Below are 15321 nucleotides of genomic sequence, written 5' to 3'. Positions count from 1 at the left end.
TATAAGGGCTTTCAAAGTAAAGGCGATAATAACGCGTTAGCGCAGTTTTAACGCCACTAATTTCTTTAGCACATTTACGCAATTTGAGATTTTTAGGTTGTACCGAGCTCAGTTTTAAAGCTAGAGTGAAGATGGTATCATATGAAACTAGAAAAACCTAAGGAATCCATTTGCACTAATAATGTAATATTAGCTTGTCGCGAAGGAGGCTAAATAACACTCCAAATTCGCGCTAAATTTTGGCGAGGAAAAACTGGCATGGCTATTTTCAAAGGCGTCCCTTGATCTCTGACCTCAAGATATGTGAATGAAAATGGGTTCTATGGGTACCCACGAGTCTCCCCCTTTACAGACATGCCCACTTTATGATAATCACATGCAGTTTGGGGCAAGTCATAGTCAAGTCAGCACACTGACACACTGACAGCTGTTGTTGTCTGTTGGGCTGCAGTTTGCCAGATTATGATTTGAGCATATTTTTTTATGCTAAATGCAGTACCTGTCAGGGTTTCTGGACAATATTTGTCATTATTTGTGTTGTTAATTGATTTTGTATGCTAGCAAGTTATGTAAATTAAAACTCCACTGAAAAAATAATCACCCACCAAATTTTTTTGTTTTCACATATGGAAAAAAAGTTTACAAAAATGATCCTGGCAAAACTTTTTCTTCCCACCTGTTTCACAGATAGAAAAAATAAAGAACTTAGAAAGATTATCCTGGCAAAACCTTTTCACCTGTTCTTAAGTTATAAACACAGGAGAGAAAACAATTTAGATCAGGCTTAGAAAATGGATCACCATAATAATTTTTTTTCTTACTTGCCTCTCAGGGCTTCCATATATTTGCCCTACGCATGTGTATAGTCAACATAGTCCCAATTCTGATGTCATTTCTGGGACTCCAACCCCTCACCTCTCCTCTGGGCAGCCTATAACAGCTGATCATGAGGTTGAGGGAATTGAGGTGAAGCTGAAGGCCCATAAACCATCAGCCCAAGTGCTTTCGAGGTGCGTGCCAGCCACCTCGGGGAGGCCTTCCAGCACATCCTCAACCTGTCAGTGAAGCTGCAGAGGGTGCCGATGATGATGTGAAAAACATCCTGCCTGGGCCCCAGTGGCCAAGAACGGGCACACCAGGGTTTTAAATGACAGCAGGCCAGATCCCTTGTGAGACACCGTTTAGATCCCCTCCAGTTCATACATCAGGCCCACAATGGGGAGGGTGATGCTGTCAACCACCTGCTACTCTCTGCATACTTGGACAGGCACTGTAAGAATCATGTTCATTGTGTTCTCCAGTGGTTTTAACAGCATCCAATCTCCTCTACTGGGAGAATTTCTCTGGAAACCCTACTGATCACTTGGATCACAGATTACCCCACCGATTAGGGATGTCAGTTTCGGTTAATTTTGCTTTTGATAGCCTGACGCCTATTTACTGGCAACTAACCGGTTAATTTTTAAGAAAAACACTAGGGCTGTCAATCGAGTAAAATATTGAATCGCGATTAACCAAATTATTGTCCATGATTAATCGCAAATGAATAGCACGTTTTATCTGTTCAAAATCTGCCTTAAAGGGACTGTTTGTAAGAATCAGAAATTGCTTGTTAACAGCGACACCTGTGGCCGTTAAGTCAACGAAAGTCAGCGTCCTGTTGCTCATGCTCGGGCTTGTGCTCGCTCTACATAGACATGAACGAGCATCGCTCAAAACAGTGAGGTGACACACGTCAGCTAAAACCACGATATCACTCTATATTTCAGCTGCTTGGCAGTAATGTTAGCTGACCAGACGAAGGTCTCTCCATGAATCACTGCTGATCCTAGTGTTGGCTTTTCCTGCCTCAGCCTCCCGACCGCGGCCGGAGGGAACAGGGGAGACACCGGAGTTTTGGTCGGAGACGATAACGTTTCTCTCTGTGGAGCCCCGTCACTTCACAAGACACGGGAAACCTCTGTTGGTCTGGAAGAGCTGCAGCAGTTATTTCTGCACAAATTTCCACTGTACATTCACTAGATATTCTCAGAGCTAAACTAACTCTTCTGCAGTGTGTAGTGTGCACACATGCACGTGAGAGTGGAGCGAAAGAGCAAGAAAGAGCCTCCGCCGCAGCAGAGACTCCGGCCCTGGAGACCAAAGCTACGGTCTCGCCCGCGTCCTCCGACCGCGGCCAACAATGTTTAACAGACGGGCTTCCCTAGATACAACTTTGCGGTTTTGGTGCTTCTGTGTAGTTTGTGTTGAAGTCTGAGTTTGAACAGCGTAGCCACACGCGAGCGCGCATGGGACACCGACCCGCAATGATTTATACATGTAAGAAATTACAAACGGTCCCTTTAATACACATAAAAGCTTAAAAATTCACAAATGGGGTATTTCTTTATGCATTTTATGTCGTAGAACAAAACGTTAAAATCTCTGAAGCCTGCGTTAACAACAGACCTTATTTAAAATCGAACTAAAAACCCATTCAAAAACCCCATTGACTTCCAGACGTGGGAACCGGAAGTGCTAAAATGCGAACTAAAGAGGGGACACTACATTGATACTTTCTCAGAAGGCTGTGGCGCTGCAGGTGGCTCACGCAGTCTTTTACATTGTACTGGCAAAGTAAGAAAAAGAAAAGCTATTGTGATGCTTTGTTGCCTAGGCAACCGAGCTAAGAAAGATAGTTCAGTCACGGAGGTGAGCTTGGACTCGCGAGTAAATCTTTTGTTTTTCTTCTTTTTTTTTTGCATAATGTATTTCACTTGGGTGGCCGACTAGGTGCTAAATTAAGCATGTTTATCATGCACACACTGTTAGTACAGGCATGAATGTGAATGTGAGTACATGTATATTCCTATAGCTAAGATAAAAATAGAGATACAAATGTATTGACTGACACTACAACACAGTAGAGTGATGCATTCTTAATCAACCAGCTCCCTGTTCATTTCATTTTATTTCATAATTCTTACACGCAGCCTTACAGCATTCATATTATGCCAGTCAGTCCTAGTGCGCTTTTAGTTTAATTAAATTATGGATGCAAAGTAGGGGAAGGGGAAGTTACTTATCACTAATTGCAATTAGTATGATGTAAACTTATGTTATCAAGTTAAACTTGTCCAAAGAAATATTTTAAGTTTTAAATCATGTTGCAAAAAGGTCATCCATTAAACACATTTACATTAGCTAATGAAAGACAGGCATCAGGTTGCACTGTTGCCCGATCATAATTACTATTATTGCATACCACCACCTGATCATTTCTCTAGGTTTACCTCACCGCAAGGCATCCATTTGTTACAAGAATCATAAATATCCCTGTTGTGAACACTCACTGCAATAGCTGTGTGGAAACTTTATAGCTGAACTATATTGGATTTGCTATTGCATTTCCTGTAATGAGTATAGCAGCTTGCTTCAAGTAGAATAAACATAGCAGTTTGTCTTTGGTATAAATGATTAATAGTGACAGATATGAAGTAGCTTCACTCCCAGCCAAATCATTTGCATCCCCGGCTATGCATTGGATTTAATTATTCATGTCGAGTCAAGCGTATTTACAAATATGAATGTACCCTCTATGTGATTAATCGCTTCGCCCTAATTTGTATAGATTTTGACATGACACCGCTTTTTAAGGTTTGCTTAAACATATTCAAAGCAAATTTTTGCATTTAGTTTTACGCTACATATATCCTGTCACACGAAATCATCGAGGGTATTGCTCTCTCATATAGAGCCTTGGTGGGAAATCTTTATGAATATTTTTTGCATTTTTTCCCGATCCATAGGATCAGTTAATGTGTTATGATACACTGCCAGTTTAGGGGGAACACTCTGCATATACTACAGAAGGCAGAGATGGTGTGACACTTTACATCATGCATTTATTGCTCATTACTCCTTTCAAAAGGCCGAGCTCTGACAGTTTATAATACAGCCGTGGTGGTTGACGCTTTAGCTATGGACATTGTTATTGCTCGGACTGCATTTATGGTGCTTTTGTCGTTTGACTACTCTATACCGCTCCTATTAACATTCAACAAGAAAGCACAGTTAAGCCACGCGGGATGGGAACCCGCGGTGCTTATATCAGATATGACAGATGTGTTACACACCGCAGGAGTTCGTGAATCCAGTAGCTTCAAAGCTCAGCCAGCACAACCATTTTCATTTCACTGCACACATACAACTCCTGCATTAGTGTTACTAATGTGAAATTGTGTCACAGCCATGGTCATAACAAACCAAAGCCACGGCTACAGCCACAATCCTACTACATAATACCATGTCATAATTACAGTAGGGGTGTCACGATTTTGATTCTAAATTAAAATAATTTTGTAGATTACAGCACACTTGTAATGCACTGCAGAAGGATTTCTGTTTTGTTATTGTGATGATTCTGTACTGAGTTGGGTCACATGGATACTGGTTTTGAAAAGGTGCAGCTTTTTATATTGTAGACTGCTGAAGTTAAATTATTTTGGAACACTTTCTAAATAAAAAAAGAGTTCAGTTCTCTTTTTAAAGAAGAATTTGAAAGTGTAAATGATATTTATCACGATACCGGTATCGGGTCCGATACTGTGCTCATGTACTCGTACTCGCAAAACGGCCCCGATACAACAGTACCGATACCACTTTACGGCAGCGTGACGTTAACCTCCCGTCACCATCTTTCTGGTCCTATCGCACGCGCTCACGCTCCCAGGTGGAGCGCAGGGCCGGGATCCCACCTCAGCCGGCGCGCCGGCACTAACTTTCATTGCGCCACAGGGTTTTGCTTGCACCCTCTGACTCGCGCGCACGTTAGACTCCTTGGTCCGTGTTTCAAGACAGGTCGGGTGGGATGCAGACATCGCTGCAGACCCCTGGCGCCTTTTACATGGGCCGAGCCCCGCCGTGCAGTTGGGGCGCACTAAGGACAGTCCGCCCCGGTGACATTTTGGCAACAGCCCCGGGAAGCACCTTCGCCCCTAGCCTTTCCAAGCCGACCTAGAGCCGGTTGCGGCGCACCGCCTCGTATGCGGGACTCCCCAGCCTGCCGTGTGTCGCTCACACCCTCCAGCTGGCTGGTAACGAGGGTCTTTTAGCACAGAGAAGTACTCGTAACGGTACTCGGTATCGGCGAGTACCCAAATGTAAGTACTTGTACTCGGTGTGAAAAAAAGTGGTATCGGTGCATCCCTACATAAAACCAATGATCTGTTGATCTTTACCATAGACTCCATAGTCTAATAATGACATGTTCAAATGGAATCGTGACCTTAAAATCAAAAGTCAGATCGAATAGTGGATTAGGAGAATCATGACACCCCTAGTCATAATTCAGCTAAGCCTTTCTCATATGGATCAGAGGGAATGCAAAACGTATTGCGAGATAATGCAAAATATTGCGAGGGAACACAAAGCAGCTAAACCTGCAGTAGGCAGAATGTTTTCGGCATCATTGGGCAAAAAATCCATAATAACCTTTCAGCATATTGTAATTCAAGTGTTCTGAGAGAAAACTAGACTTCTGCTCCTCCTCATGGCTCTGTTTTCAGGCTTTAGAAAATCTAGCCCGTGACGGGAGACTTTGACCAATCACAGGTCATTTCAGAGAGAGAGTGTTCTTATTGGCTGTGCTCCGGATGGTGGGCGGTGCTTGGTATTTCCTCAACTGATCTCAACATGGCTGCTGGGTCACAAACTTTCTCATTTTACAGCTAAACAGTACACTACAAGATGTTTCTGAAAACATCTGAGGAGAGAAATAGGCATTACAGTAACAGAATATTGATTCATATTTGATCAGCGCTGCCTAGTTTGACCGTTTGGTCGGAGTTAGCGAGTGATTGACAGCTGCTCAGAGACGGCAAGGCTCCAGCTCAGCTCTGATTGGTTGTTTTCCTCCGGTCTGTGAAATCTTGCAGATGCCATTAGGAGCACTGGAGGAAACAGAGGAACAAGATTTTTTTCATATTACCTGTCTCATGCACTACTGTCAGGATATAGTGACTATTTTATAAAAATAACTTTTTTAATAATATTTGCTCCAATTCTACCCACTGCAGCATTAATACAAGGTAACGGAAAATAATTCCAGGAATAAAATCCACACCGTGACCTTTCAGGGCCTCCGTACTCTCACACTATTGTTAATACCCTTTTATTTTTTTAAATCTGTGGGACTTTCTTTTTCAATTTTCTTTGATCATAAGCAGATTCCATTATCCTGCCCTAATGTCCTCTTTCTCTTTTCTTTTCCTCGCTCCAACGTAGGAGGGAGCAGTGACATATGCCATCTGATGACAATCAGGGGTGTTTTAGGCCCCATTACAAACACAAAATTTGCCCAAATTCATGAAAACAAACAGCGTCCATTTCAATGTGTTTTCATTTAATTTTCAAATCTAAGCCACGCTGTTGCTTTAGAAACAAATAAGGCAAAAATTAAACTTGCTGCATGATGCACTCAAATCGCTTATTGAGGGAGGCGGTGATATGATGGAACATATTTCAGTATTTCAACAGTTATTGCGAATGAATTCAAAGGAGGGATCATTATGACTGTGCCTGTGTCCAATGAAATAATAAATAGACAATAAAAAATAATGGGAATAGTTTTATATTTGAGGCACCTGTGATACAATCTCTTCTGTGTGTCAATTCCAATGAGGATTATTATTTTTTAAACAAAGAAAGAATAGGTTATTTAAATAACCTATGCTATAAGAGGTAGCCTAAAGCTTTTTCTATAGGATATGGGATCTTCTTAACCTAAGCTTTCTATGGTATTTACTTAATTATTATTTTCTATGTGCCGTTTCTTTTTTTCACATTTATTTAATTTATTTATTTAAGGTTTCTATCTTAATACCATGAATTATATTATTGTAGTACTTATGACTTTTAATTCTAACTAACTAATTAAATTATTTAGAAAAATATTTTTATGTTATTTTTTCTGTAACTTTACCTCTAGGGGTGGGAATAAGGCTGGACCTGTCTCTGTGTGGGAGTGGGAAGCCATGTGTATGTGTGTATTATATGTACATACATATTAAATGTTAAATTTAAGATACAATTTTATTTTTTATTATGGCACCGGTGTTATGTTTTGTTATATCTGTTATGCTATGTTTGGAAAAAAAAGAATATAAAAGAATTTTCTAAAAAAAGAAAAACAAGTAAAGAAAAACTGTCTACAATATCTAGCATTAATAGACATCTAGTGTTCCACAGCCGTGTTAACGGTTGAACAAGAAATCAGTTGTAATATTTGCCAATTACGTAATGTAAAATGAATGTACAAGTTTGATCCCTTACTGTATATCAAAATCCAATTACCTATAAAAACACACAATGCGTTAGCTTTCAAACCTCTGCAGCTCAAAGTTTTTCTTCACAATAAACTAGGGCTGTCAAAGTTAACGCGTTAATAATGTGTTAAGGCAAATTTGTTTTAATGCCACTAATTTCTTTAACGCATTAACCGATTGATGGTTTTTAGGTTGTAGCGGGCTCAATTTTAAAGCTAGAGTGAAGATACTGGCATCATATGAAACTAGGTCAATTTTGGCGAGGAAAAACTGGCATGGCCATTTTCAAAGGGGTCCCTTGACCTCTGACCTCAAGATATGTGAATGAAAATGGGTTCTATGGGTACCCACGAGTCTCCCCTTTACAGACATGCCTGTCACAGTCTGGCACTGTGTCCAGATCCCCTCAGACTTATTGTAGACCGGACTGAGTTGTTTTCTGTGTTTTGGGTTTTCAGTACTGTATTGTTGTACTGGCTTTCCCTCCTTTACCCATCTACACACCTGCTCTGAATCAGCCTCGTTAGTTCTTCCCAACAAATCAGCTCCTTTCTTTGTTCCCAGTGATTTTCCCCAGCCAATCAGCTCCCTGCCCATTCCTCGGCACTAATCACCTCATTCCCCTCACCTGAGCTTCTCCGCCCATCTCTCCACCTGCACTTCATCCTCTCGTCAGATCAGTTGGTATTTAAGTCCTGGTTTTCAGTTCAGAGTTTCACTTCTGCCTTGCCTGCATTATTTATTGAATTAAAATAATTTCGCCAAGTTCCTGTTGCCTGTAATGTCCTGCGTTTGGGTCCACCTGCTCTACTCTCCCTGAAAATAATGGATGGATGTTTAGTTGTGATAGAATAATTTTTGCCAACACTGGGCACAGATGAACGGAATGTGCACAATTTTAAAGCAGTGAGTTTCTTTTGTGTCAGTCATGTAAAATGCATGCAGCCATAAACACGCTGTGCTACAGTAGGTCGACTGGCTGATGTAAACATAGTACATAATGGCCATAGTAGCTAGAGCTCAGAGCCAGGCAGACGTTAGTTAGCTGGCTCTGCTGTCACTGCTCTGCCTCCCTTAGAGCTAATCAAAATAAATCTGTGAAAGAAGGCAGGAGCGCTGTGGTGCGTTCATGGCGCCCTCTGAAAATAGTGATAATCGCAGTATTAACGTTAATATAAATTGTTGGCGGTGTTGCCATCAGAATGCTTCACTGCAGTGTTTTGGCACGTCTCTGCTCAGTAGCTCCTTTTTGTATTCATAGTGGAATGGACAGCAAACACAAGCTGGAAGGAACTAACATGATGCACTCATCTCTCTAAAGACACTCCGGGCCAAACTGCAATACTACAGAGAGGCAATGGAAAAGTGATATAAAAATTCACAAATACAGTGCCTGCACTGAGAGATTAAGACATCTCATCTCTAGGGGAAGAGGCAAAAAGCAGACATCAGCACACTAGTGCACATAAGCAAACAAGCTGAAGAAATAGCTGCTCTACACACACATACCAAGTCTGCAATGGAACAAACAAATGGGGGAAACCAGTAAGTGACATGATCACATCAGGTTGCAGGGTTGGAGAGACCACATGGATTTGGAAGGTTACAAAAAGACCAAAGAAGATACATGAAAAATGCACAGGTCAGGAAGCCAAAGAATAAAAGCAAACTGAGGACATCTTCTATTTAAATCTGCAGTGGGTAGAATTGAAGCAGATATGATTAAAAAAATATATATTTTTTATAAAATATAATCCTGACAGTAGTGCATGAGACAGGTAATCTGAAAAAAAGCATGTGCCTCTGTGTCCTCCGGTGTAAAATGAGAAAGTTTGTGTCCTGGCCGCCATGTTGAGATCAGTTAAGGAAATACCAAGCACTGCCCACCAGCCGGAGCAAACTTTCTCATTTTACAGCTTGAAAGTACAATACAAGATATTTCTGAAAATATTTGAGGAGAGAAATAGGCATTACAGTAACAGAATATTAATTCATATTTGATCAACGCTGCCTAATTTGACCGTTTCATCGGAGTTCGCGAGTGATTGACAGCTGTCTCCGTTGAATGAACAGCCAATAGGAGCGCTGTCTCTCTCTCTGAAATGACCTGTGATTGGCTAAAGACTCCCGTCACGGGCTAGATGTTTTAAAGCCTGAAAACAGAGCCATGAGGAGGTGCAGAAGTCTAGTTATCTCACAAAACACTTGAATTATAATATGCTGAAAGGTTATTATGGAATTTTTCTCCCAGTGATGCCAAAATCATTCTGCCTGCTGCAGGTTTTAAGGGTTGCCAACTCTCACACGTTTAGCGTGACACAGAAGCTTTCAGACTCTGCCTCATGCTGTTATGTCATGTTGCAAACAAATGTCATGCCAAACTAAATATACAACAAAGGCATGGCACTGTCTATCAGATAACATACTTGCTGAGCAGATTATAAGCCCCTATTGACCTTACACATATCAAAAGGACTCTCAAAGCGCATATTCAGAGACGTATTATCTTCCATAACACGTGTACAAACTGCACAAAGGAAAATAAAACATGGAAGCTATGGACAAAATATTAAAATTAGATCAGGCCTATTCAGTTTCTCCAGCTTTAATATAAAGAGAATACATCCTCTCCAGACTGAATGCAATCTACTTTTACCACGGAGACAGCTAACCTTGTGACTCATGCAAAAAAAAAAGCCAGTGAGAAAGTTGGCAAGATTCAACCATATTAAGTTGGGGGGATGGCTGCATCCAGACTACACTTAATCTCGAGGAGGAAAATAACACCTCTAAATCCTTTTATATAAAGTTATATCCTTCAGAACCTGTCAAGGATTCATCACTTCTTGGGAGTATTTTATTTATTTTTTTTCAGGACTTGTTCCAAACATTAAAGCCCCCCCTCCAGTGTATTTTGGCATTTCTATGATATTTTATTTTTTTCAGTGTGGCTTAGTTGATTAGCCACACTGTTTGCCAATTTTGTCTTGACAAGTAACTTAATTTTGTGCTCAAAGTAAAAAAAAAACAGAAGGTTGTTGGTAAAATGGGAATACGACGTATGACTAAAGAAGAACCTGCAGGCGCACTCTTGCTTGTTTGCGTCTGAGCAACAGCAAACCAACACATCTGTTTATCTGTCAGTTTGTCTTTGTAGTTAGTTAGCTAGTTAGGTGTAGTTAGCCAGCCCAACTTGTTGCATTAACTAACTGAGGGTTTTCATTTCTTTTTAGTTTCCTCTTAGTGTGTTTATTTTCACAATGGCATTTGTGTATATGGTGAACGGGTGAAATCAATGCAGTGGATTACACGAAATCACACCGGCAGAACTAGCACAACACACCGACTGTCTCTCTCACTTGCTCTCTTCTTTGTTGTCGGAAAGCAGCCGATGCCATTTTGGAGGTTTGCCGGCCTCTAACAGGTCTGGACGCGGGGAGCGCACAACTTTCAGCCCAAAAGAAAACAAGAGAAAAGTCCTGTTAGAGAAATAAACTAATCACGGTGCAGCCCGGTGCGGTGTCGGTGCTGGAGCAAGGCGAGAGCGGCCGGTGCTGGTGGACGGTGCTCCTCGAAAAACGTCCCGAAACTGCATTTCAAAAGGCGGACCACGGCAACATGGTGGTGGTGCGGATCCTTGGTGCAGCAGCAGCCAGACGGCCGCCTCCCCAGGAGGAGACGGTAAAGAAGAGAGCGAGTGAGAGGGAGTCAGTGTGTTACGCCAATTCTAGTCTCATTTGTGGTTTCTGCAATCTGGTCGTCATGGTAAAGAATTACGTCTGATTATTAACCACACCCCTATTCTCTGTTTGAGAAAGAACGTTGTCCTGGTTAAGGTTTGGATTCGTAGCTTAATGGCATCAGTTCTTCACTTTACCCTGCTGTTTTCTCAGATAGAATTATCCCCTTTCCCTTCTATTATCACATCTATTAATGCTATCCATTGAGCTGCTGGCAATCTTTTGTTCATGTAATGTTCATCCAGAAAGAAACACAAAGTCTGATTGTATGCTGACGATTTATTGTTATACATTTCAAACCCGTACAAAGCTTTTTATCCTATCTTTAACCTTTTAAAGAGTGCATCATTTAGAATATGTTTCTTCACAGCATACGTCCCACTACCTTTCTTGAACAATTCCAAACCATTTCAAATATTTTTCCGTTACATGGGGACTACGAATGGAATCAACTCACTCACTCATCTTCAACCGCTTATCCGTGGTCGGGTCGTGGGGGCAACAGCTCCAGCATGGGACCCCAAACTTGAAACGTATGAACAAATGGAAGACAGTATTGAAAGTCCCTCTACATTACAAGCTGTGATTAAAATCAAAAGCACAACCATTTACAGATTGCACTGAATTGAATTCCATCCAATCAGTGACCACTGAATGCCTTGACTTTATGTTTAGTAAAGGTGTTTTATGTGGGGCAATAAAGGACACATTATTGAGTTTGCTTCAAGTTGATGTTTACATTTCCTAAAAATGCATGTGGGAATATGGGATCATTGAAATCACAGCACTCCTTCACTTTATCCCATCCTCAATTTGAAGCCAAAGTTAGTGGAATGAAGCATCGTGCTTCATTGTCCTCTATAGGTGATTTGTTCCGGGCTCATTTTGGGTATAGCTTGGGGGCTTTCCGGCCTGCTGAGAATGCAATGTCATCCATCATAGTTAAGCCTTAGCTTCATTAACATGTCAAGCTAACCTTGACCAGCCCTCCTCTGAAAAATCAGGATTCAGAATTCACTTCCTACAGTCAGAAAAGAAGTTCTAGCACTGTCAAGATGACAGGCAAAGATGCCTGAGGGGAAAAGAAGAGACAAGATAAGAATAGCAAGTAATGCCTTTCACCTGAGGGAAATACCGCAACTCCTCCCCCCTTGAAGGGGAAGAAATTATCCTATTCCCTGACTATCCTGACTAGATGGTTTTCATGTATACATTGCTGCCAACCATTTAACAAAGCATTTCATTGATTTTTTTTGTTGTGTTTTCATACCTTCTAGCCATTTGGTGTCCATTAATTCCAGTATGGTTAAAGGGATAGTTTGGGTGTTTTGAAGTGAGGTTGTATGAGGTAATTATCCGTATTAGGTGTAACTGTGTTTTAATACTTAAAATACATGACAGATAGCGTGCCCCCATTTTGGAGAAACAGACAGGAGTACCGACCCCGGAGCAAAGCAATACAGTCTTGTGGATGGGGACAGCAGCAAAATGTATTTTAGCCACGTAAAAGAAAGGCTCACCTAAAAAAATATGATATCCGTTTAAGTGTAAAGCAAGTTTCAAGTCTTTGCCAGTTGATTGTCAAAATGTACAAAGATGAATGAAAGATCTTCTTGAAAATTACAAGATAATGCAATGGAATGGAAAATGGAAGCAGTAATGTATTGCGTACATAAATTGAAGTAAATGGGCTGACAAATAGTGCTAAGACTTCGAACTTTCCATCTGACCACTGTTAACACGTCTTTCCTGTTTTCCCTTTCCTTTCTCTCTAGATCTGTGATGCAGTGGCTCAACAGGGTCCAGTCCTTCCTCTACTGCAATGAGAACGGGTTCTGGGGGACCTTCCTGGAGAGCCAAAGGACATGCGTGTGCCACACAGGTGTCACCCTATGTCAGCGACCCATCCCGTGCGTCATAGGCGGCAACAACAGCTGTGCCATGTGCAGCCTGGCCAACATCTCACAATGTGGCTCCTGCAACAAGGGCTACAAGTTGTACCGCGGCCGCTGCGAGCCCCAGAACGTGGACTCAGAACGGAGCGAGCAGTTCATCAGCTTTGAAACCGATCTGGACTTTCAGGACCTGGAACTCAAATACCTGTTGCAGAAAATGGATTCGCGACTGTACATTCACACCACGTTCATCAGCAACGAGATCCGACTAGAGACCTTCTTTGACCCCCGATGGCGCAAGCGCATGTCCCTGACTCTCAAGAGTAACAAAAACCGGATGGACTACCTCCACATGATAATCGGCCTGTCGATGAAGATCTGCCAGATGCGAAATAGCAGCATTGACCCCATGTTCTTTGTTTATGTCAACCCCTTCAGTGGTAGCCACTCAGAAGGCTGGAGCATGCCCTTTGGGGAACATGGTTACCCACGCTGGGAAAAAGTACGACTGCAGAACTCCCAGTGCTTCAACTGGACTCTCCTGCTGGGCAACCGGTGGAAGACCTTCTTCGAGACGGTGCACATCTACCTGCGTAGCCGCGCCAAGATCCCGACTGGCCTACGCAATGACACGGGGCAGGGTCCAGTGGATCTCGGAGACCCCAACAAGCGCCAGATCTACATCAAAATATCTGATATCCAAGTGTTCGGCTACAGCCTGCGCTTTAATGCCGACCTGCTCCGTAGTGCCGTGCAGCAGGTTAACCAGTCGTACACGCAAGGAACTCAGTTCTACTCATCCTCATCCGTCATGCTCCTGCTACTGGACATTAGGGATCGGATTAACCGCCTCGCCCCTCCATCGGCGCCCGGCAAACCCCAGCTGGACCTCTTCTCTTGTATGCTAAAGCATAGGCTCAAGCTCAACAACAGCGAGATGATTCGAGTGAATCACGCCTTGGACATGTACAGCACAGAGATACTAAAACAATCAGATCACCTGACTGCTAAGCTCTGTTGAACATAGTGACATTAACACAAAGGACAGCAAACAGAAACGCCCGACAAAATGAACTACGAGGGGGATATTAATCTTAATTTTGTTTTTCATTTTTGGACCTTTTCTGCCTTTTGATGTAATATTAACTTTGTAAGCATAATTCTTAAAGAGATAAAGGAAAAAGGCAATGATGAAAAGCATTTCAGATAAAGATAAAGAAGATTAATGGAACCACTATAAAGACTGTATCATATTTGTCCCAGCATGTCTGTCATTCCCTAAAAGAACAAAAAAAAAAGAGAGAAAAAAAAAAGAAATATTAAATCTATGTACTGGTGAAAAAGAGGCCTTGATTTTACTCTGAGGGATCAAAGGTTATATCTGAAACTGCCATTCTTTACTGAGAAAAACATTTTTAAAGGAATAATGATATAACACAAGGGCAGACCAGATATCCTTTTATTTCAGCTAATGTGCGAAATATTTCAGACATAACGGACAGTTTAATATTAAAAAAAAAATGTTTATACATTGTAAGGATTAAATAGCCCTAGTGAGTAAGTAGTCGACACATTACTTATAGACTTTATTACATTTCAAACCCACAGCGACTCTGCATTGCTCTTTGTGAGTTATGAGGCACTCTGTCATTGTTCTGACACATAAGGCACACAGCAGGGCAGTAACGGATAGTCATGTCAAATAACAAAAAGCCAGCTGTTTATATATACATATATATGTGGGTGAATGTATGTGTGCGTGCGCGTGTGCAAATGTGCGTATACATTTCTTTTTGGCTTGACGCTTATTGCTGTTCGTTAAATTGAATGTGTCATTTTGAGATTGACTCCAGTCGAAGCAAAATCCTTGCATTCGGAGCGCTTCTTCCCGTGTTTGAAATTCAAGCTGTGTTTTTTCCACAAGGCAGTACCTCCTGGTGCGTGAGTGCAATATATTGTGGTCTGAAGATTTAACAATCAATGCTATTTTGTACAGCTTTGCAAAATGTACATGTCGTGACTGCTGATTTGTGGAGCTTTTCAGCACCAAGAGCAAAATGTAAGCATTCATCATTCAGGCACATTTGCAAGACAAACCTAAAGCCATACACTTCCCCTGAGGTAGACATACAAGTAAGACATAAAGCTCATCCCCCGTTTCACAAAAGTACGTACATACAAACAAAAAAAAACACATGCTCCATTTGTATGTTTTTAATTTTGTTCTCTCGGTTTTTAGATAAGAGCACAGCAAAAAAAGAGAGATGATAAGAGAAGGCGTATTATGTTGGATAAGAATCGTGTTGTAAAGCCATTGAATTTCTCTGTTGTGCCACAGGAAAAAAAAAAAAAAAAAAGAAATGGTTATATTAAAGCTTAAAA

The 15321-nt window shown here is 41.5% G+C and overlaps 1 protein-coding gene across 2 annotated transcripts in view; it reads left to right on the top strand.

Moving 5' to 3' along the window:
- Positions 1-15321, top strand: part of brinp1 (bone morphogenetic protein/retinoic acid inducible neural-specific 1) — a 220532-nt gene extending 205211 nt beyond the window's left edge. For both annotated transcript variants that reach the window (XM_037752821.1, XM_037752820.1), the window contains one exon: positions 12820-15321. In XM_037752821.1, coding sequence (XP_037608749.1) covers positions 12820-13960 — 1141 coding nt within the window. In that variant the 3' untranslated portion in view covers positions 13961-15321. The remainder of the gene's footprint in view (positions 1-12819) is intronic.

Source organism: Sebastes umbrosus, chromosome 19 (assembly GCF_015220745.1).
Source record: "Sebastes umbrosus isolate fSebUmb1 chromosome 19, fSebUmb1.pri, whole genome shotgun sequence".
In the NCBI taxonomy this organism is placed as follows: Eukaryota; Metazoa; Chordata; class Actinopteri; order Perciformes; family Sebastidae; genus Sebastes; species Sebastes umbrosus.
Note: the sequence above shows the minus strand (reverse complement) of the source record. Positions and strands in the feature narration are given on the sequence as shown.